Raw genomic sequence first — 24,809 nt, 5'->3', positions numbered from 1 at the left:
AGATAAGAAAGGGGTGGTGTGAGATGTTAAAAGCTAACAAAGAGAAATATGTTATTAAAAGCTAGCAAATAGAACAATTGCAAAAGTAAAACCTTGAGGGGGGGGGGAGTAGAGACAGAGCTTCTAGCAGAAGGTCTGTGTGTTAGGTGAATGGTACAGAACACATTTCAGCAGTGCAAACAAAATGGAGTCTCTTGTGCTTAAATGAACAATACAGCGAATGTCTGTCATTTCCCTCCTTTTTTATTTGACACCATTCTTCTCCGTGTTACATTCAGCCGATTGCTGGTAACTCCTGTTAAATTGGTGCAGAGAGATGGCATCCTGTTCAGCGCTCTCCTAGTTTTCTCACAATAATGGGTTCATCAGGGGTAGTGGACCATTTGTTGGTACAGCGGGTGGTCACACAGAGGCATAGCCTGACGAGTTAGTAAATAACAAATATGAGAAATAGGAACATCACAATGTAAGCACCTAGTTTCTGTAACCATTTTGCTAGGCCATATAAAAAGTCACCAAAACCTCCTAAACCCTTAAAGGGGTTCCATCCATCTTTAGCATTATCTCTGGCCTTTATTCTGTAGTTCTTATCTTAGCAAGATGCCCTTTTAATAATGTCCTCATTATCACAAATGTATATACAACAGTCAGTGTGAAATACCTTACACATCCCACCTTGAGCTGCAGTGAGATAATTTAGCGTTAATCTGTGCTCTAATAATACTTAAACTCAGCCATTTCTCCCCTTAATAAACTAATATCAGTGGTAGTAAGGTTTATAATCTCATCTACAATTCTAGTATAATTATTCTTTTCATGGATTCAATTCCCCATCCTGACCAGGAAGGGAACCATGACATGTCACCTTCAGTGAATAGCTCTTTTGAACTCTAAAGGGTATTCTGGACTTTGATCTGGTCACGCTGTATCTTTGCCAACAGCCAAAGCAGGTGTTAACTTCCCAATATAACATGTGCCTGTAACATTTGTAGGAAGCCAGGCATAAGCTTTATCTCCACATATATAATATAACCTTCTACGTATGGATGGTATACCTGCTCCTAAAAGACTGGAAGCAATAACATGGAATCTCAGGTAACCGATTATTTTCACATATTGGGAACTGTGAGCAATTTGTACTATAAAGGCTTCTATTTAGTTCTGGATCTGGGATATAGATATGAGAACACACCTAGCAGTTACTAACGTTGCTATGGGTTGCTTACAATTTTAACGTTTGGATGAAAGGGTTATTTCTCCCTGTCTCAGTACTCACAAACCACAAAAAGAAAAGAAACGTCATCATAATTTTTTCAAAGGATATCGTCACTTCAGGATTTTCTTGCAATGACTGGCATGAATCCAGGTGGGCTTTCCTTCCAACTGAACAGCGGAACTGGTTGTCAAAAGGCACCAAATCTGGTCCGTCAAATTTTGGTTCTAGTGGCTTTCTGTTTCGCTTGACCACTACCCACCCAGTCATCTGGTTGTATTCTGTGAATACCTGAAACAGAATCTGGGTCGGGGATGGATTTTATAAACTCGTTCATGTATTTTATTGAATGTTCTTTGCAAAATCTTAACATATTCTAACAGACTAGAGTGAGAAACCTGCAACTGTTCTGGAAAATATAGCCCTGTTTTGGGTGGCCCTCCAAATAAAATCTCATAGGGGACAGCCCATGTGGTTGTTTTTGGGGGTAGTTCCTACAGAATATAGGGCTAATGGCAAAGCTTCCACCCATCCTTTTTTCCTGTCTGTTTTAATTTTTGTAAATCTGTTTTTCAAAATTCCATTAAGTCTTCCAACTTTACCACTACTTTGTGGATAAGGCGTATGGAAAGCTTGCTGTATGTGAAGGGCTTCCATCACCTCTTTCTTTACTTCCCCAGTAAAATGGGTTCCTCTGTCACTCTCAATAGTTTCAGAAACTCCATATCTACAAACTATTTCATTCAAAACTTTCTTTGCTGTTTTTGCTTTAGCTACCGGCCAGCACTCAGGCCAACCTGAAAACGTCAACACACACTAAAACGTACTCATAGGTGCCTATTCTGGGTATCTGAATGTAGTCTATTTGAATTCTTTGGAAAGAGAAATCTGGCTTAGGATAATGCTTTTGGCGAACGTGGACAGGCCTCCCTGCATTGTACAGAGCACAAGTGAGACATGAAGCACAAAACCTGGCTGCAAATGCACTAAATCTAGATGCTATCCAATAGCAGTCATTAAGTGCCACCATCGCTCCTTTGGCAAGATGATTGATGCCATGTGCCAGTTGTGCTAAAACTGGGTACAAACTCCTGGGTAGGCACCACCTGTTGTCAGCGCTCCACAGGCCCTGCTGATTTTGGGTAGCATTACATTTGATCCATTTATCCTTCTTTTCATCAGGGGCCCGGCTCTGCAACTGAATTAAAGTTTTCTACATCCCACTGCACTTGATGAGGGGTATCTGTCCCCACTACCTGGGCGACCCCTACAGTGGGTCTGACTCCAAATTGCATAAGGGCAACATCCTTTGCCGCTTGATCCACTAAAGCATTTCCTCTGGCTGTCATGTCATTTTTTCCCTTGCATGTCCTTTTACCTTCAAGATGGCAACTTCTGGTTTCTGAAAGGCCTCAAATAGCTGCTCTGAGTTTTGCATGTCTCACTGGCTTCCCTGCACTAGTCAGGAAGTTCTGTGCTTTCCAAATGGGCCCAAAATCGTGAGCTATGCCAAATGCATATCTGCTGTCAGTGTGAACTTTTCACCTTTGATTCTCTAGGACAGTGATGGCGAACCTTGGCACCCCAGATGTTTTGGAACTACGTTTCCCATGATGCTCAACTACACTGCAGAGTGCATGAGCATCATGGGAAATGTAGTTACAAAACATCTGGGGTGCCAGGGTTCGCCATCACTGCTCTAGGAGATGACATGCTTTGACTACAGCACACAACTCCGCTTCCTGTGCTGACATCTGGGGTATCAATGCTTCCTGATGTAAAATGGTGTCTGTAGTGGTTACAGCAAACCCTCTGTGTGGCTGACCATCCGTATAAAATCTGGAACCATCCACGAATAAGCGTGTCACAATCTGATAAAGGCTCATCTTTTTTGCTGGTGTGACAGAGTCCCTTTCTACCTCCAGAGCCATACAATCATGAGAAAAACTGTTTCTACATCAGTACCATTTGTTGCATCTTCCTCATCAATTATAGGAAGAAGAGTAGCCGGATTTAAAGTAACACATTGTTTATTAAATTCAATGGAGCAAAAAGAGCAGACTGGTACTTTGTCAAATCTTCTGGCAGACACGTGTCTGGTATTTACTTGATTCACGATTTCCTATACTGCGTGTAGCACATACAGGATCAGAGCAGAATCTAGTACAAGCTCAGTTACTTTGTCTAGTAGCAAAATGCAGGCTGCTATGGCTCGCATACAACTGGGGAAGCCTTTGATAACGGGGTCTAATGAGGCTGCTACATACATCACAGGCCCCTGTTTGTCTCCATGTAGCTGGGTGAGTACACCTGCAGCAAATCCATTGAATTCATGACAGAACAATGAGAACGTCTTCATATAGTCAGAAAGTCCAATGGCAGGAGCTTCAGACCAAATTTTAATAAGCTCCTTCATCTGCAATTCATTGTCCCATGTGAGTCTGAAATGGTTTCTAGTGGTGGCCTCGTATAGAGGAGCCATAAGGTATGATGCATTTGGAATCCAGTCCCTACAATATCCCACTAACCCCAGGAAGACACGTAGTTGCTGTACATTTCTTTGGCTTTTCAGATTTTTGTAGAGTTTTAACTCGATCTGGGGTTAGGTGACGGATTCCATGTGACATGCAGTGATCCAGGAAGATCACTTTCTCTTGGCAGTATTGTAGCTTATCTTTGCTAACTTTGTTACTGTTATAGAGAAACAATGGAAGGCTTAACATTTCTCTGCTACAAATGTCCTTTGTATCAGAACAAATAAGCAAATCGTCTATGTACAGAAGCAAAACTGTGTTTGGGTGTGAGGGAGACCATTGGTCAATACTTTAAGGCAATATTATATTCAGAGGGGCTACTCACACGGCCTTGGGGCAATCTTGTCCATGCTAACTTTTGGGCATCATGGGTAAATGGGGGGGGGGGGGGGGGGGGGAGGTGCCAGCCATCTGGGTGCAGGGGCACAGAAAAGAAAGCATGTGCCAGATCAATCACTGTAAAGCAGGTGCTGGAGGCAGGTATTCCACTTAGTAAAGTGTGGGGGTTGGGGTATCTGCATCAAATTAATGGCTTTCAAACCATGCACCATGCAGTATGTCACCTGCCCACCCTTTTTGTCTGGCTTCTTTGCAATTGGGAACAGGGGTGTATTGGCTTGGGACTTAATTGATACAACCCATGCTGCTTTCAGTAGAGTGATTTGATCCTTTATCCCCCTCAGTCTGAGCAATACTCAGTGGGTACTGTTTAATCTGTGGGAGATGGGTTCCTGGTTTAATTTTTATCGTGACTGGGGTGCAATCCAGCAGACCTACATCTTATTTGTTGGTCCATCTTCGCCCTTCGTCCTCTTCCTTCCGGGGCCGTGGACTCTGGATCTGTGACTGGCCGGAGCCGCGTGACGTCACTCCCGTGCATGTGCGTGGGATCCGTCAGTCACAGCACACGTGGGGGAAGAAACGGCACTGTGGTCTGTTTCTTCACAGTGCATGCGCCGATGACGTTGGCGCACTACCAGTGAAATCTCCTAAATGGCGCATGTTTAGGAGATATTTCCTTATTCTTATTCTTGGCTTACCTATAGCTAAATGTCACACAAGGGTTTACAACCACTTTAAGTTCAGAGAGATCTAGTTTTGCATATGTGCCTTTTTGATTTATGCCAATAATCTGTTTCTAGGATACGAGCCAAATACCTCTTTGTAGGTTAATATGGGACTGTTAAACCTTCGCTCTCTACTATATTGCCCAGCTCATCTTTTGTGTGTTCCATGTAACCTAATTCTTGTGCTTTTGTTGGTGGACCCCTTAAAGCCAAACTGGCAGCCACATAAGGTGGGGGGGGGTCCTCCTCTACAGAGTCTTCTGGCCCAACGTAGTAAATTTGGGCAGTACTTTTATTAAACATCTCCGTCAAGTCAGTTTGATTTGATACTTTAGCTCCTGTCTCCTATGTATGTGCAAGCTATTCTCTACGTTCCTTCACTGCACAGTAGTGGGCCATACTTGTAAATCAAAAGTCCCTTCAGATGTTAAAGGTTTAACTGTTCCCTTTGTCCATTCTACCCATTTATCTAGGGGCTCAGTATAGGCAGACTGTACCTTCGGTTCATATATTCTCATGGAAAAGAAGAAAGGTAACAGCGCTCTCTGCAGGGACAACTCAATCCATACACCAGATCCACTCACAGGTGCCGAGGCTCGATGTGTCCCAACACACTCCAATGCAACAGTAATAAGGAGAGCCGGCAAAACTGTAATCCTTGAAGTGTCGTTTATTGGTACAGCAGAGTGGCAAAACAATAAAGCTGACACATTTCGGCAATAGCCTTAGTCGTCACTCTGATGTATCAATAAACGACACTTCAAGGATTACAGTTTTGCCGGCTCTCCTTATTACTGTCATATATTCTCAAGTGGTCATCTTGCGCTGGGCATTTTTTGAAGGCCTCTCACCCTTCATTCCCTTATTTAATGCCCATAATGACTGGCCAGTCTTCTCTACTTGTGCCTATACCCTCTTGCCTCTAAAACAAATAGTAAAGCAAATGTGCAGATTTACAAGTATAGTCTCCACTTATCTGCATGGATATTAGGGGTTTATGACAATAGACAAAACACTCATTAAGAGACCCTCCGCGTCTCTTCTCTGTGGGTTTTATCTGACTCTACCATGCGCCTCTGACCCAGGTCGCCCACAAAGAGTCAACGCAGGGAACTGCAGAGACACACTACACACACTACACACACACACTCCGACCCGTGAAGGGGGACAAAAACGCATTCACACATACGTTGCCCAACCAGAAAGGTCCGAGAGTGGTCTGGTTTCCTTGAGAACCGACAGATAGGATACATAGGAAAGGCAGAAATATAGTAAGCTTAAGGACAGCTTACCTAGCCGGCATTTAGAGGTCTGTGTTCCCGATGATCCCGATTAAAGCGCGATTCCTTCTGGAGACTGCCAAACTCCTGATGACTCACCAAAACTGTTCTGACCGCTCAGGTTGGAGCTGCTGTACCAACAATGCAATGTTAGTACATCTATCTCCCCTACTATTCTATTGCGCTTTCAGTCATGCCCCTTTGAAAGAAGCTGGCCGGAACTCCATGCCCAAGAGGGTTAAAGCAGTGCTGGAAAATAATGGTGGCCACACAAATATTGACACTTTGGGCCCAATTTGGACATTTTCACTTAGGGATGTACTCACTTTTGTTGCCAGCGGTTTAGACATTAATGGCTGTGTGTTGAGTTATTTTGTGGGGACAGCAAATTTACACTGCTATACAAGCTGTACACTCCCTACTTTACATTATAGCAAAGTGTAATTTCTTCAATGTTGTCACATAGAAAGATATAATAAAATATTGACAAAAAATGTAAGGGGTGTACTCACTTTTGTGAGATACTGTATATAATGTTTTACCATGTTCTTTCTGGTGTTCTTTCTGGTGCAGAATGCCACTCTAAGGCTATTTACATACACAAGTACAGTTATTGTAAAATGCTCCCTCGTCTTCGCTTTGGAGAGTACAGTTGATAGTGGTATGACTTCTGTAATAGTGTTCATAATTCTGGTGAAGGAGAGATCTTGTATGTTGTGTGTAAATCTTCTTATAGCGTACACCTATAATGCAGGAAAGGTCCCTACTGGCAAAAAATCTAAATCGTATCACCTCCACCACTTGTTTATGTGCCATATAGACCCTTTGCCCAATGGCCAAAAGCATGGAGGGCAAAGAGCACAAATTAAGTGATATATAATCTCTCACTCTCACTCTCACTCTCACACACGCTTACTTTTGCTGAAAAACAAATGTTGCCCACAAAGGGAATTAAAAGTGGCCTTTAGATGGGCGGTCAGGTCCATGGCCAGTGGTAGGGCTAATGTGTGAGATGTAGCAAGCAGAGGACCCATTTGTAGCTGGTGTACACAGCATCCTCAATGTTTGGATGACCTTGGTGTTTACTCCTGCTTGGCAATGCGTTTTGGATTCCCTTTCCCTTTTTGTCAAGCCTGTTGATGCTCTGTACAGGGAGTCTTTATTGTTGCTGTAGAAGTGGAAATAGTTTTGCGATGCTTTATAAAAGTGCTACATGCTTGGTTAAAAATAAATACATAACTGAACAATGATACATGGATTGAACTTAATATGAAGATAACACAAGGTTGCATATGTATATTCATTCAATTCTCCTCCACTGTATATGCAAACATATAATGCACATGTAATTGGACATGGGACAAGCATGTAATCTGGCATTGGAATGCATATCTTCTTTCTAAAGTATCACCATTCAGATAATATGATAAAATCCAGGCTTTTGCTGCTATATAGGAAAAGGTGTGTGTGTGTGTGTGTGTGTGTGTGTGTGTGTGTGTGTGTGTGGTTTTTTTAATTTTGTTTGTAATTGTTTCTTTCTTTTTTTTTTTGTTTTATTTTTTTGTAGCCGACCTTCTAACTATGCCCCAAGTCGAGATATGTACGGAGGAGAGATCCGCTCACAGCCAGCTTACTCTTACTATCCAGACGATGAGGTCCCTGTAACTCAGCATTTCTACAAATGGAGCTCTCCACCTGGCATCATCAAGATTATGGCTATCCTTATTGTTGTCATGTGTGTTGGCATTTTTGCTTGTGTAGCTTCCACGTTACCATGGGATTTGGATGTCACAGGACAATCCATGGGTTACGGCATGGGAGGAGGATATTCTGGATACAATGGATATGGATTTGGTACATCTCAGATGGGAATGGGTTTTGCCTATGGAGGAAATTATACTGACCCAAGAACTGCCAAAGGATTCCTCCTCGCCATGGCCGCTATTTGCTTTATTCTTAGTATGGTGCTTTTTGTGATGCTTGTAACAAGGACCGAATCTTCTACTACCAGGCGCTTTTACATGATTGTTATCATTGCCAGTGCGATTATCGGAGGGTTTGTCTTTATTGCAACGATCGTGTACACCATAGGAGTGAATCCTGTAGCACAGGCATCTGGATCTGCTTTTTACACACAGATTGTGTCCATATGCAACCAGTTCTATTCACCAGTCACAACTGGAGTTTTTGTGAATCAGTACCTTTACCACTACTGTGTAGTTGAGCCACAGGAGGTAAGCTTGTCCTTTTTATTTAAAATCTACATACAAAAACTGATTGGGAGTGATTATAAACCATTGCCCCTTTGTCCTGGGGACCATTGTCCCTGAGGATAGTAGGTAACAGACCAAAAGTTTGGAGTTGTTTCCAGAAGAAGGGAGACATTTTCCAGAGGTGACAACTGTCTAAAAGGACCACCCTGTTCAGTGTAAAATGTATATAAATGTTTAAAAAATGCAACCCTTGCCAGGTCCAATAAATGTATTGTTTTGTGAGGTAGTCCACCTTTTCAGTTATTAGAACATGTAATACTATTAGTAAACAAGTGCTTGGAAGTCTCAAATTTAGATCCTGGAATTCATCTCACCAGTCATTTTCAGAACCTGATCTGTTATGTGGTTATGTAAAACTGCTTATGCTGCCTACAATTGTCCTATGCAAGGATTTTTTTTGTAATGACCAAATTTTACAACCCCCGGTTGGGGACACTGTAAAATCTACATAAAAACAAAATGCAATGATTTACAAATCTCATAAACCCATATTTTATTCACGATAAAGAATAGAAAATATATCAAATGTTTTAAACTAAGAAAATGTAGTGTTTAAAAAAAAAAAAAAATATTTTTTCTTTTTTATATTGATGGCAGCAACATGTCTTAAAGTTGGGACAGGGCCATGTGCACCATGGTGTAGCATCCCCTCCTCTTCTTTTAACATTTCAGTAAAATGTCTGGAAGGTAAAGAGACCAGTTTCTGGATCTTTTGGAGAGTAATGTTGTCCCATTCCTGCTGATTAGAATTTTAACTGCTCTACAGTTATGGGTCGTCTTTGTTGTATTTTTTGTTTCAAGATGCGCCAGAAATCCTAATTAATGTCATGGTTTTCCCCTTCTAGGCCATTGCCATTGTCCTGGGTTTCCTGATAGTGGTGGCATTTGCCATTATCATATTCTTTGCTGTGAAAATCAGAATAAAGATCAACCAACATGGTAAAATGAACATTCTCTGGAGGAAAGAAAGGTTTGGAGGCGAGGGAGATCCTAATGTGGAAGAATGGGTGAGTCTGAACTCGAGAGCTCTTTTTGTAATTGCCAATTACCTTTTTTATTGTTCTCTTTTACTATTAAATTCCATTTCAGCATCTTTAAAAGGAACCTATCGCTAGACCATGGCCATGATCTGAGGCACCACAAGGTGCTTGTTTGTATTGCTGTCATGTCATAGTTCCTCTCTGTGTTGATAGGGCTGCCCATTTTGTTAATGGACTTAACAGCAAGTTTGGAATGGCAGAGTTGATTAACTTTTTATGTTAAAGATTGGTAAGAGTTTAAACCTAAAAATATAAAACCAGTTGGCAATAGCTCTGCCATGCAGATTTCACCAATGTTGACTGATTATTTTTTTTATGCTGTGAATCTCCCAGGTTTGCTTTAGTATTTTGTGTAAGAACAGAGCTACAAATCTTTGGCAATGACGAGCATGTTTATTTTAATATTTGGTCACATTTACTGATGCGTCTCCTGGATCACTTTTATTCCTTATACATTATTTTTACTGTGACCTTTCTTTTTAGTTCTTCTGGCCAGAGAACTTGTTTGACAAAGAAAAAAATGTTGGAGGGAATGCAATTGCCAAACACTAAGCAAAAAGGGTTGCCAAGGAAAAAGTGTTACATCACAGCCATCAAACAAATGCTTTATTGTAGAAGTTACTTGTACTTCAGAATAGCTATGAAACTCAAGACTCTGCACAACTTGTAGGTTTTAGGACTCATTCGCACAACTCCCATTATAACATGCACCATGGTACGTGCTATGGGTACCCATGGCAATTACTCTCCTGCCGAACCTTTTTGTAGTGGCCTTTCATTTCATATCCTGTGTGCGTGTGCTTTACAGGGCCTGTTCTTCTTCTTCTGCTGCGCCATATGCCCCTTTTAGAGTACCTTCAGACCAGGCATTTGAACAGTTCTTGAACTTTACTGAAAGCTTCTTCAACGTATACAGGTCTCGGTGCACATTTAGTTTTCCAAACTAACTACACACTGGTTGTCCAGACTTGCCTGTATAGGTGCAAGTGCAACACTGGCAGAGTCCAGTAGTGGAGATCCTTTTGGGGTGGAAGACGGATGATGCTTTGGGTTAAATTGTTCTGGTGATCCGGACCTTACTGCTTACCACGCTGTCTTGCTGGCAGCTCTTAGAAGGGAACCATGTGCTACTGTAGGACTAAATCTGGCAGCAGTCCTTCTGCAAATCTCATGAGGAAGAGAGTAGCTCTGAGCCCTACTCTTGTAGTTATGCTGCTTACAACAGGACAGGACCCAGGAAAGCCTGGGAAAGAGTCTAGTCACCCTACTCATCCTGGGCAGCCTAAAACTACACAGTTGCTCAGAGCAATTAATACAACAGCAGAAATACAGTAACTTCAATGATACCCCACAAGCACCTACTTACAACTTTGCCAAGCAATTAATGAACAGATTCTTTGCATGTTCTGTAATGCTATTGTAGCACGACCCCCTAAGGGACTACTTGCAATTACCTGCTCATCTGCACTGCCATGACCTGGTGAACATTCCAACCCACCTGACACTCTGGGTTCTGACATCCTTGTACCACTGTAAAGTAATAAATCAGACGACTCTGTATTTTATCTTCTGATATCTACTTGAACCAATTAAAGGGATGTTGTCACAAAGAGGAGGTAATAGATCTGCTGAGTTTTAGACAACAGCGCCAACTCGGCAAGAAAAAATTCCCCTGAATGACACAAGACAAGGTATTAACAAATAAACAGTATGCTATATACACTTCCTCAAAGAACTAATGCTAGCCTCTGAAGGGATAAATACAGTTAACAGATTATACTGACACACTGCAGAAAATGGAACCTGGCCTGCCTATAACTGTTACTCTAATGAAATATCAGGCTTGGAAGTAATAGTGTGATGACCCTTGTATCAGTAATAGCAGTAGTGTCCCTGTTGCAGATCTGATGGTCTTCACCGGTACATAGAAGCTCATTAACTGTAATCCAATAGGGTGTGGTAAGAAGCAATACGTTTCTTGTATTGAAGAATGCTAAAGATGTCTAAGTACAGCATTCAAAATGGGTTCAGTTAAGTATTCTTAAAGTGATTTTGTAAATGCTTGTTTGTTTATTTTTTTTAAATGACAAACATATCATACTTGCCTCGACTGTGCAGCTCGTTTTGCACAGTGGCCACAAACATCCTTTTCTGGGGTCTCTCGTGGCTCCTCCCCACATCAGATAACCCCCTAGTAGACGCGCTCTTCCGGAGGGGTTACCTTGCGGGCGCGCTCCCGAGTCCAGCATTTGCGTCCATAGACACGAATGCCCGACTTGGCCCGGCGCCCATGTCCTTGGATTTGATTGACAGCAGCAGGAGCCATTGGCTACACTGCTATCAATCTGTCCAATCAAGAGCCGAGAACCCCGGGCAGAGGAAAAGTGCGTCTCCGGCATGTGAAATTCCAGGGCTCAGGTAAGTAAAACTAAGGGGCCGATCACTGCCAGGTGTTTTTTCACCTGGAATGCATTAAGGTGAAAAAACACGAGGGTTTACAACCCCTTTTTTAAAGCGGAGTTCCACCCAAAAGTGGAACTTCCGCTCATCGGATCCCCCCCCCCCCCCCTCCGGTGTCACAATTGGCACCTTTCAGGGGGGTGGGGGGTGCAGATACCTGTCTAAGACAGGTATCTGCACCCACTTCCGGGAATAGACTCCCGCAGGAGTCACGCCCCCTCCCGCACTCCCCCGCTGTCTCCTGGGAAAGACACAGGTCCCAGGAGATAGCGGGGACCATTGAGAATGCGCAGCGCGACTCGCGCATGCGCAGTAGGGAATCGGGAAGTGAAGCCGCAACGCTTCACTTCCTGATTCCCTCACTGAGAATGGTGGCGGCAGCACCCGAGGATTGAGGGACGGTTCGGTCTCGGGTGCCGACATCGCTGGACCCCGGGACAGGTGACCTTATTTTAAAAGTCAGCAGCTGCAGTATTTGCAGCTGCTGACATAAAAAAAAAAAAAATTTCCATGGACTCCCACCTTAAGGTAAAGAGGTCTGTGCAAAGTGTCCCAGTGAAACCATGACAAAGGGTGGGTAAAGGTTGGGCATTTGTCCCCTCAACGACCAGGTCGATATGTCTTCCGGACAGTGTCTCGTGTATCGACACTCGTGCAGCGGATCCGCCATCTCGATCTCCCGATGTGTAGCTTGGTACACCGGCTAAACGGTAATCGGAGTGGTGCTGGGTGGACGTCCAATGACAAGCAGCAGAGCAAGCCCCTCTGGTATGGATTGGAGTGTTATACCGCGTGGTAGGCCGCAACCCTTCTCTCCATGCATGGAGAGGTCTGTCTCACGTCAGGCCCAGGAGAAAGAGCTCCACGCAGGCTTTTGCTTTTTTTTTTTTTTTTTTTTTTTTTTTTTTTTTTTTTGCTACTCCCCAGCAATCTTCCTGATGGTAGCAAAGATTCCTGGGATATGTAGTCCAGGCGCATAATCATGCAAAGCAATTACGAGTCTGAGGAACTACTCATCCCACAATCCCTTTTTGTTTGGCTTACCAATATTATGTCGCTTGATAACACTGATCACTAGAGGGCCATGCAATGCATGGAAATACTGGAGGATCACTGTACTTTATGGTTGTAGTCCATATTGCTACACTATCTGTGATTCGACTTCTAAGGTATGTATAAAGTCAAAAATAAAGTTTATAGATTAACTATAACTGTTTCCTAATGAAAAGTTTGTCTTCTGCCTGACTGGCATTGTGACAAAGCAGGGCTGCCAACTTTGAGTAAATTTACGAACGGTTTGTAAAATCTTTCTTCTTTGCATCTGTCCACAAATGTCCGTGACAGCCATGCAGTCTGCATGTCCATAATTGAAATTCACAGACCGTAATTTTGTTCATCTGTCTGTGAATGTCAATTATGGACATGCAGACTGCATGGCCGTCAAGGACATTTGTGGACAGATGCAAAGAATACGGATTTTACAAACTGTTCGTAAATTTACTGAAAATTGGTAACCCTGCGAGGAGGGCACTTTTGCTGAAAAACTTGAAATCATTATGTGCTGCTTCTAGTGTCTAGGCTTTTTGTAAGAGTGAGCAGAACAGGTTTACTATAGTAGTGATGGCTTCTGAGCACTTGAGGAGCAGAAGACCCAAAACCCTGGATTGAGTTGTCCACTGCTCTGGACTTAAGTGGTAATATTTTAAGAAACCATCTTAGGGCTTTTCCTGGAAGGTAGCTAGGCAAGACCAAAAAGTCCACTTCTGGGGAGCCGAAAGGGTGATACTGCTGGAATAAAAACAGAAGTATGTGCCATCTCTATTTTACTGGTTTCACTAGCAGGTATCGGTACGTGTATCCTGCAAAAACATAAACTAGGAAAATGATTACAAGTTAAAGCATATCTAAACCCAAGAACAAAAATGTATAGTATTGCAGCTTACTGGTCCTTGGATGTGGTGGCTGCATTTCTTTTTTTTTTTTTTTTCTTTTTTCTTTAAACTGGTAATCCTGCCATTTGCACACTTCCCCCTCCTAGGATAATCCACATATTTAAAAGGGAACAATGCTAACTGATTTCAGTCTAGAGGCTGAGGATACAAAAGTGATCAGGTCATAAGAATTCCATCTGGATGAACAGATTTTCTTTTTTTTCTTTGCACAGATCTAATAGAACCCTTAGAATGGTATGTTAACAAAAAGGGAGCAAATAGGAGAATTGTGGTGTTAGGATACACTTTGTAGCTGAAGGCAAACTGGTAAATACGCAAATGAGATGCATATGAGAGCTGTTTTTTGCCTGCCTAAGGATTTGTTATTCTGTCAATCCAGTCCTGGGATGTGCACAGCCCTGTCTGGCTGGGTAGGAGACCTGATGTATCCCTTACTCTTACATGTCTGATTGCTCCCCCAGGCTGTTATTGGACTGCAAAAGGAGAAGCGGCACGCTGATGAGTTCATACATTTTAAGGATATATTCAGAAATGCCCAATGCTAAAAACTTTTTTCCTCTTTTTTTCCTCCTTCTTCTTTTTTTTTTTTTTTTTTTTTTTTCTTCTTTTTTCTTTCTTCTTTTTTTCTTTCTTCTTTTTTTCTTTCTTCTTACCTTTGTCCCAGCTTGGTTACATCTCATCCTTCATATATCAAATTCAGAGGGTACAATTTCACTTTAGTAACCTGGGCTACATAGTTAGCACTGGTCTTTTTCCAGGTGCTGCTGGTGCAAATCTTTATACTGAATGCAGGAGGTTGCTTGCCCAGCACCATTGACATTCAGAGAACTAGATGTAACCAAACTGGACCCTTGAGCTTTAAGTATTTAAAAAAAAAAATTAAAGGTAGCTGTGCCCGGGATTGGGTAATTTAATTTTATCAGCCTGGAGTTCTGTTTTTATTATGTATGTCAAAGGTTAAGATGGCACACAGCTGACAAGGTTTTGGTAAGCAGTGTAGTATAGTCACAGCAAGAGCATTACCTTGGCTATGAAAATTGTCAAAGGACACTTCATAATTTTGACATAAAAACAGTATTTCATGTATTTATAAGCAGCAATATGGGCAACTGGGATTGTTACAAGGTATACAGGTATTGCTGCCTTGTAAGCCTGCCAGGTTAACATTCCAAGTCCAAGATGAGGGTACTGATAAGTCTTTCAGCTGCTTAGAGATGATGTAAGATGGTGTCTCACGATAGGGAATGTTTGTAATGAGAGACTCGAGTTTCTGGGAGGGGACTGTAGTTTCATGACATTGTCAGCTTGTTTGTTCTGGCTCCATGCTGAGATCTACAACAGAGCGTGCAGTGCTGTCTGTGTCCTGCTTTCATTGCTACCCTTTGAAAACAAATTTTACACTGCAAAGTGAAAGGGACAAATTGCTAGACTTTTAACAATTACACTATATTCCAGGCATAATTTGACATGTCATATTATAAGTGACTTTTTTTTTTTTCTTTTTTGAAACAAAGTTGAAAATGAATAAACCTTGCCTTTGTATGGACAAAATATTAAAAGTAAAAAATAGAATTAAATGTCTAACCTACCTGCTACCATTATTGTGTTTTGGCTATCAAAGTGCAGGCAAGCGGACCTAGGAACCTGCAACAAAATTTTAATACCAACTTCTCTTTGACATCATGATGGATCCACATAATTGTTGAGCAGGTTGGATAGCTATACATGCTGATATTTTACTGCCTTTCGGACTAATGCTAGCCATAAATAATGGACTTTGCTTGTGATGGTATTGCCCCTGGACTCTAAAATCATATTTGGATTGGTCAGTAGGGATGGGCAAATGGTTCGGCCTCAGCATAAGTTCGGGCCGAACTTTCGCTATTCGGATGTTTGAACAGCCGAACAAACGGGTCATTTGACCATTTGTGCGGCCCCCCCGAATCAACCACAATGTATTGCGGTGCTGAACAGTGCATTGCAAGCCCTGATTGGCTGAAGCGTTGAAACTTTCAGCCAATCAGGGCACAGAGCAGTGTCATGATTGGACACAGTCATGACTATCCAATCATGGCTCATTCCCGCCCCACAGTATAAAAGTATTCTTTTAATGGCAGCCATTTTCAGTGTGATTTTTTTGGCGTGGGGGAGAGGGAGAACAGGGCTCTGTTCAGTGCTATTAGTGTGCTATACTGTGCTATTTTGCTTCGATTGTTAGTATAGAATATTAGTTTAGGGTCAGTCTAGGGATAGTGTGAGTAGTGAGGAGGACCATCATTCAGCTTTGCATAGTGTACAGCTAGAGTAGAGACAGCTCAGATAGTTGTAGTGTAATGAGACTGTGCCAGTAATCTTTACATTAGTGTATAGCTAGAATAGGGACAGTTCAGATAGCGTCAGTGTAGTGACGGTTGAACACCGTCCATTTGATTGCATTACTGCCAGTTTAACGCCATATAGTTTATGTGCATCACTGTACATTTGGCGTAGTATATTTATCCGTGGAGTGTCTGTGTAGTGTGAGTACTCAAAAGTGCACCAAACACCTCTTTACATTAATTAATTAAAGTGCATCTACATATAAATTACAACTTCTTCTTTACAATTGCTTGTAAACACTGCACCCTCCCAATGTCTGGGAGGACAACAAGGAGAGGTAGACATTCCCTAGCAACTGTAAGGGGGCCAGCCACAAATGTGTCCACAGGCAAAGGTGGACATGGTGGTCAGTCCTCGGGCATCAATTCCTCTGTTGAGTGAGTTTGCCCCTGCTATCCAGCCACAGCATGCAGAGGAGGTGGTGGACTGGCTTACTAAATCTTCCTTGTCATCCTCATCCGCTGTCACGCAAGCAGAGGCAAGTGTGCAGTCCCCTACAGTTGCCAGAGTGGATAAACCTGTCTCCTTGTCCACATCTATCCCTGCCATAGCCCCAACATCAGTCATTGAGTCAGCTGAGTTATTTGACCTTAGCTCCATGATGATGCCCAGCCATTACTGGATTCAGATGTTGGTTCTGAGGTTGAGGATGACAGGAACATGAGCCTAGAGAGCGGGAGGAACACTGATAGACAAACTGGCATTCATATTCCCCAAGCCACAGGTCACTGATGCGACTCTGCCAGAGCAGAGGAGGAAACTGAAGGTGAGGCAGGACAACCTCCAGGAGGCTGACATCAAGAGTAGAGAGCAGCCACCCTATTCCATCACGTACTGCAGCGGTTATCTCCTGGGTCACTCCCCAAAGCTCAGTTGTCTGGGCCTTTTTCAGCACATCACCAACATTGCGATCTGCTGCAATCTGCAAACTGTGTCTCAGGCACATCAAACGTGGCAAAAATGCCAACCATTTGGGTACCCTATGCTTAATGAGGCATTTAGTATCCAACCTCTCAGCCTGTTGGCAAGAGCACCTAAAAGCCCCACAAGGGGCACAAATCTGTCCCTCCTCCTCCTTACCCACTTCAGTCTGCACCATGCTATACATGCTTTGCCTCTCAGAAGCCTCCACTGACAGGGATGATGGTATAGCACAGGGTGTCCCAGGTCCTAGCAGCACATCTGCCAGCAGCACGCCACCAGCTGTAGACTGTAGCCGGCAAATTTCTCTGCCCCATCTGCTGCAGCGGAAAAAAAAAAATACAGTCCCTGCCACCCACATGCCCAGCGTCTAAATGCAAGATTGTCAAAGCTGTTGGCTCTCCAACTTCTGCCTTTCAGCCTGGTGTACTCTGCCCCCTTCTGTGAATTCGCACAATGTGCTGTACCACAATGGCAGGTTCCCAGTTGCTACTACTTTTCACGTAAGGCCGTTCCATCTCTCTACCATCAGGTGGAAGGGAATGTTCTGGCATCGTTGGGCAAGGCAGTCAGCCATAAAATCCACCTTACTGCTGACACGTGGTCCAGCAAGCATGGGCAGGAACGATATATTTTGTTCACAGCACACTGGGTAACGCTGCTTGCGACTCGAAAGGATGCAGAACAGGGCTCGGTGCTGCAGCTTGTACTCCCACGTCTCCATACAGCTGGTGGTGGAGATGCCAGACCTGTGAGCTCTACCCCCTCCTCCTCCTCTGCCCCCTCCATGCCCTCCTCCACCGCCATGCAGTGCTTCAACAGGTGTGTTTAGGGGACAGGAACCACACTGGAGCAGAGATTCTTGCAGCTCTGCAGGCACAGGCCCAGAGGTGGTTCACACCAGATGGAGCCAGGAATGGTGGTATGTGATAATGGCTAAAACCTCCTGTCCGCACTAGACAGGGAAAGTTGACACATGTGCCATGCCTGGCACATGTCCTCAGTTTGGTGGTGCAGCGTTTCCTAAATTTGTACCCAGGGTTGCAAGATGTGCTAAAGCTGGCCAGAAGAGTCTGTAGCCATTTCAGGCGGTCATACACAGCCAGTGCTCAGTTGACTGAAGTTCAGCGGGAAATCCACCTGCCTGTAGAACCGTCTGATTTGTGACATGCCCACCAGGTGGAACTTGACTTTGTCAAAGCTGCAGCGTCTATCTATACATGTAGCAGAGGGTCGTCAACGAGTACCTGTGTGAATACAGCGCGACGACAGGCTCAGGCCACCTCTGCTTTTTTTTTTTTTTTTTCCCCCACGCCAATGGCTGATCGTTAAGGATGCATGCACTGTATTGTCACCATTTGAGGAGGCCACAAGGATGGTGAGCCGTGACAGTGAATGCATCAGTGACACAATCCTTGTGTTCCTACTGGAGCAGACTCTGCGTTGCATGGACAGGATACTGGAGGCAGAGCAGTAGGAGGAAGAGAAGGATTTCCTTTCCTCTCAAGGCCCACTTTATCCAGACACCATCATTCCTATGCCAGAACACACAGGAGGAAAGAGGGGAGGAGGATTCTGGCACTTTCATAGGCTTCGAAGAAGAGAAAAACATGCGTCAATCTGTAAGCTATGGCTTTCCAACCCCAGAACCCTTGGGCGTACTAATGTGGCTGGGAGGAGGAAGTTCCAGATGCTGTCATCCTGAGTGACCCCCGAGGATCCTGCTTCTCATGCCTCAGCAAATTTGAGATGCATGGGATTGTTTTGAGTCTTCTGTTGGGCAAGAGAGGAGCGCTGAAGGCTTTTTTTTTTTTTTTAATATACTGAGGAGTGGCTTCCGTCAGGCCTGCTTGGTGGAGTGCTGCAGAGATGGTTGTTATTCTGGAAGGTTCTCCTCTCTCCACAGAGAAATGCTGGAGCTCTGTCAGTAACCATCCGGGTGACCCGCTCTAGGAAGAGTCCTGGTAGTTCCAAACGCCTTCCGTTTACAGATGGAGGCCACTGTGCTCATTGGGACCTTCAATGCTGTAGAAATTTTTCTGTGCCTTGATGCAATCCTGTCTCAGAGGTCCATGGCTTGGTTTGTACTCTGACCTGCACTGGTAACTGTGGGACCTTTATATAGACAGATGTGTGCCTATCCAAATCCTGTCTAATCAACAATTTACCACAGGTGGACTCCAAGTTGTAGAAACATCTCAAGGATGATCAGTGGAAAAAGGATGTGCCTGAGCTCAATTTTGAGTGTCACGGCAAAGGCTGTGAATACCTATGTACATGGGGGAGGAAAAAAAAATCCCATTTTATTTTTAATAAATTTGCAAACATTTGAAGCAAACTTATTTAAAGTTGTCAATATGGGGAATTTGTAGACTTTTGAGGATAATAATGCATTTAAACCATTTTTAAATAAGGCTGTAACATAACTAAATGGGGAAAAAGTGAAGCGCTTTGTATATTTCCGGATGCGCTGTATCTGGTCTCCCACAGTACACAACATGAAAATGCAATTATTTTTAGTAAATATAAACTACTAAAGACCTTTTCCCATCAGCAGTATTTAGCAGTCTGAGTGTCTGGGTAAAGCTTGTAGGAGGAGTTTCCATTCCACTCTGACTGTCCTGAGGCTGCAGAACCCCCCTGACCTTCTGTCTGGACAGTGCTGATTGGCCCTGTGCTGATCACATGCACCCTCCAAAGAAAACCTTTTACCTGCACAATTGATGAAGAAATAACCAAGGAGTAGCCCACACCTGGCCATGAAACTGCTTTTGATTCAGTTGTACAGTTACTTTTGTTCCCTTTTTTAAAAAGGGGGGATGGCTATTCTTAAGAGCTGTAATAACTTAACCCTTCCTCCTGATTTGGATGAACATATCCTCAAATTAAACCTGACTGTACACTTTCAGCCCATATCCATTACATAACTATAACTTGAATATGTTTTGGTAAAGACCTGGGGGGAAAAAAAACTAACGTGTGTTTTTGTGTATGTATATGGTTTTTACCTAGTAGAATATTTTTTTTTTTTTTTTTTTTTAATTTTTCACTAGTTGTAATGAAATAAAGTGAAATATAGTTCATCTGGATCACTCCACAGTGCATGTTTTAAAACGTGAAATACTAATGCGCCAACAATATAAGTAGTAAAGTGCCCAAGTGCAATAGATAAATATAAAGCAGCTGACTTCTGAAGTGTTGCCAGCACCAAAGGTATATGCGATTTGTGGTGAAGCAGCTTTAAATACCTCTACAAAAATAATAAATACAAATTTGCTGATACTATTCCTGGGTGTCTCTGGACCAATCTTACAGTTTAAAGCGCTAATAATGAAGTGCTTATATCAATCTCACCTCTCAATGTGCAAAAAACAATAGTGACATCAGAACTATCTATCTATATATATATATATATATATATATATATATATATATATATATATATATATATATATATTCACAGAGATGACTAATGTGAAAATTCAAATGCTAAGCAATAGTCTCTATAGGAGTAAGTACAGCAAAGAAAGGAAAGTCCAAATGCAGATAGTATAATAACTTGTAGAAATCCTTCTCCAATCCACACCCTGTGTGCTAGACTCTAACCTCAAAGAAAGACCCCAGATGGGTCTAGTCGTGCATCAACAAATGTACACCACCAACGTGTCCTTTTCCTCCTCTTTGGGTATATCCTAGATGGATGGTCACTGCAGTCTCAAGGCTATTTCTGCACAAACACCGAATTCCACGACCAGCTCCTTTAAAAAACTGTCTGAGGAGCCTCAGCCATTGGTGAGTGCACAGTCCCAGGTGTCTGCAGGATCCCAGGCAGCACTACTCACTATGCCTTTCCTGCTGCTAATCTCTGTTTAAGAGGAAATCTCAGTATGCAATAGTGACAAGCGAGATTGCTATAAGCAATTTATTATTGGCACTTTAAACTGTAAGATTGGTCCAGAGACACCTGGGAATAGTATCAGCACTTTATTAACGATTATTATTAATTAACAATTTAGCAATTTTTATTTATTTTTGTAGAAGTATTTAGCGCTGCTTCACCACAAATCACATATACTACAGTGCATGTTAACCTCTCATTCTGCATAATGAACAGAAAATAAAGGCTGTTTGGCCTGAAAAAGGAGGGGGAGGGGAAAAGATTTTCCCCAGGGACTTTTAAGGTGCTATTTAATCAACAGTATAATCAAATTCTGTACAATCATCTTAAATAAAATTAATGTTTTATTAAATCACAATTAAAATATCCATGCCTCACTTGAGGAGTGGGACATGTTCTTAAGAACAATTTGACATAGACAATGTCACCCAAAATTATTCACATTAGACAATGCAACAAAAAGCAACTACTTAAAAGTGCCATGACAATCTGCCGCTCGACATGTTTCGCTCTAATACGAGATTCTTCAGGAGTTTAAAGGCAATGATTGTGGTGGACTCTAAATGATAGGAGAATAAACAATAATCAATACATACATTTAAACATGTGTAGAATACATCTAACGAATATTAAATTCAATTAACAGAGTGGAGATTGATACAAGGCATTTAAATGCAATCATGTAAGTTTAGGTACTAAACACTTCAACCAAATATATATAGAAGAAAATCAAGGTTTATACATCTTACCAGGCTGTAGCGCACCGATACGACATAAATACTCCAATAGAATGACAAACTGCTGCTAATTTCAAATCGAGGAGTTCTCATATATGAGGGATATCGCTGCCATACTGTGACCACAGGGGAACAAAGTATAAAAATGGCCCTTTAAAAAGCAGAATAAATTCAAAGTTAGATTCAAAGTTAGAAAAAAAGGGGATCGCATCCAAAATCCTTCATATTTAAATTTAAGGGGATATGTTCCCTAAAGTAGAACCAATTAAGGATCTATTACCTAGAACATAAAAGTATCTCGGCATATAACATCACGTAGGTAGGGATGGCATCATAGTCAAGTGAAATAGTCACTAATGACTGCAAAAATGGATAATGCAGGGAGAGCGATCACCAACAAGGATGTTTTCTAGATAAAGAAAAAAAGAGTGCAATAAAGGGACCATTAGAGATTCAAAGGTGCAGCTTACTGTCAACTAATGGCAGTGTTGCAACGAGAGAACTTACTTCACAGACAGTAGTCCGGCACGCAGGCTTGAGAGAGCTTCACGCTGCCTCCGTAGAACCGCACCGGTGACAGAACTGTGGGCGGTGTGTAGCCGCCTTTATATATCCCCATCGCGGCGGCGTCTGATCTCGCCGCCGGGATGCGGACGCTCGTTGAGACTGACTACGTCATGACGCGGGGGGACGTAGTGACGTCATTATGACGTCGGCAACGTGTATAGAAGTTAGTGCGCATGTCGACGTAATTATGGAGCCTGTGGAGCATCAGGGCGCCATAGGCGCCATCTTAGCTAAGGGAAAGAGAGAGGTAAAGACGAATGGAAATAAATTGAAGCATTATGCCTGCTTCTGTTCTAAAAAACAATAGAGAAATATGTATTCCCAATAATTCTCAATGGAGGCTCATGTACGTCATTAATTAGGTGTCTCATTCTGCATAGTGATTAGGTGAAATATTGTTTTATCCAGATTTTACTTCAAGAGGCTTGTAAATTAAGTAAAACTTTATCTATGGTGGTAATTTTTTAAATTCCAGAGATGTGCAGTAAAGGTTATGATAAGAGAGAACGTTGTAAGTCTTATTCAGTTGGAGAAGCTTTAAAGGAAATAAACTGAGACTAGAATACAATGCCATGTAATAACTCTGCCAGCAAAAAAAAAAGTTAGAGAATTCAGATAATACAGATGATAAATTTGGGTAACGGGCAGCCTTACCAACATTGGTTTGAAATGGGCCAGAGCCAGGAACAGTTCAATTTTTAATATCTATTTTTCACCCAGATAGCATAGGTGTGGTATCTATTTTGGCTTGCTGAAAAGCTGGTATCTTGCACACCCTCTTCTATACGTTGACTAGTTTTTGCCTTTTATGGTAAAAAATATATTTGATATCTAGGAGAGCAAGTATCCAAACATTGTGATCTGCTGTATATATGATGACCACTGATAGATCTGACAAAGAAGTAGATGGTTGAATGAAGTAGATACCTCGCTTTCCTATTGTATAGAAGGCAAACCAAATGACACCACTTTGGACCTAAAAGAAAGCAAAAGAACCTTTGTCCGATTGTGCCCAAATCACAATCGCCACTATCGTCTAGTGTGTGTCTAGTATTTTATTGTGACAATACAATACACCCTCTTTTTTTTTTTTTCTTGCCAAGACACAGTGCAGTGACTCGTGTGAGCTCCTCTTTAGAGGGAATTTGGTTAGCAGTAGGGCTGCAACTAACGATTATTTTCATAATCGATTAGTTAGCCGATTATCCCTTTCATGACTAAGCCTATTTTTGAAATTTGGTGTTTACAAGTTAAAATCCATATTTTTTGCTAGAAAATTACTTAGAACCCCCAAACATTATATATATATATATATATATATATATATATATATATATATATATATATATATATATATATATATATATATATTAGAGGTCGACCGATATGGGTTTTTCTCTGGCCGATGCCGATATTTAGAAATCGCGGTGGCCGATTCCGATATTTGGCCGATTTTTTTTTTTTTTTTTTTTCCCTTCATCTCATAAAATCTAACAGTTAGACCCCTTTCACACTGGGGCGTTTTTCAGGCGCTTTTGGGCTAAAAAGAGCGCCTGTAAAACGGCTCCCCTGCAGTCTCAGTGTGATATCCTGAGTGCTTTCACACTGAGGCGATGCGCTGGCAGGATGTAAAAAAAAGTCCTGCAAACGGCATCTGCCGAAGCGCCTGCAAAGCGTTTTGGCAGCGGCGCTTCAGGGGCGCATTTAACCCCTTCCTCGGCTGCTAGCTGGGTTATAAGCGCCCCGCTAGCAGCCGAATAGTGCCTCTAAAATGACGGTAAAGCGCCGCTAAAACTAGCAGCGTTTTACCATCAACGCATGCCCGCTCCAGTGTGAAAGCAACCTTAAGTGATACAGAAAATTTTTTACATTTAAACATTAAACAAAACAAACCTCCAATTAGTTCACTTGTATGTATAATTTAGAAAAAAAAAAAACTATCTTAAATATTAACCCCTTCCCGCCGACCGAACGCATATATGCGTCCTCGGCTTTCCGGGGTTATACCGGGATGATGCCCGCAGCTGCAGGCATCATCCCAGTACCGTTGTTTTCAGCGGGCGATCGGCTACCCGAATATAACAACCGATGCGGCTAAAAGCCGCTCGGTTGTTATACCGGAGGAGCGGGAGGGGACATCCCCCCCCTCCCGCCGCCTCCCGCCGCTGTTACCGGGCCTCCCGTGCGATCGGGAGGCCCGGTGTCCGGTCCGCTGCCTTCGGCGGCTGGGGGCGGACTGGAACGAAGCTGCGAGCGGCTTCGTTCCAGCCTTCTTCTTGTAAATGCGGAAGCGACGTCATGACGTCACTTCCCGTTTACTCGGCTGCCAATGGCGCCGAATTTAAAAAAGTACACAGTATTCAGAATCGCCGTTTTCGGCGATCTGAATACTTTGAAGTGTAAAGGAGGGATGGGGGGTCTTTTAGACCCCCCATCCCTCCATAAAGAGTACCTGTCACCACATATTACTGTCACAAGGGATGTTTAC

At 42.6% G+C, this 24,809-nt stretch overlaps 1 protein-coding gene across 1 annotated transcript in view; it reads left to right on the top strand.

The window, feature by feature from the left end:
• The window catches only part of OCLN (occludin), an 89,603-nt gene that overhangs the window by 24,711 nt on the left and 40,083 nt on the right, over positions 1-24,809 (top strand). The window contains exons 3-4 of the mRNA XM_073624423.1: positions 7,662-8,328; positions 9,213-9,374. Of these exons, the coding sequence (XP_073480524.1) occupies positions 7,662-8,328; positions 9,213-9,374 (829 nt within the window). The remainder of the gene's footprint in view (positions 1-7,661; positions 8,329-9,212; positions 9,375-24,809) is intronic.

Source organism: Aquarana catesbeiana, linkage group LG01 (assembly GCF_042186555.1).
Source record: "Aquarana catesbeiana isolate 2022-GZ linkage group LG01, ASM4218655v1, whole genome shotgun sequence".
NCBI classification, from domain to species: Eukaryota; Metazoa; Chordata; class Amphibia; order Anura; family Ranidae; genus Aquarana; species Aquarana catesbeiana.
This window is presented reverse-complemented; position numbering and strand designations above follow the sequence as displayed.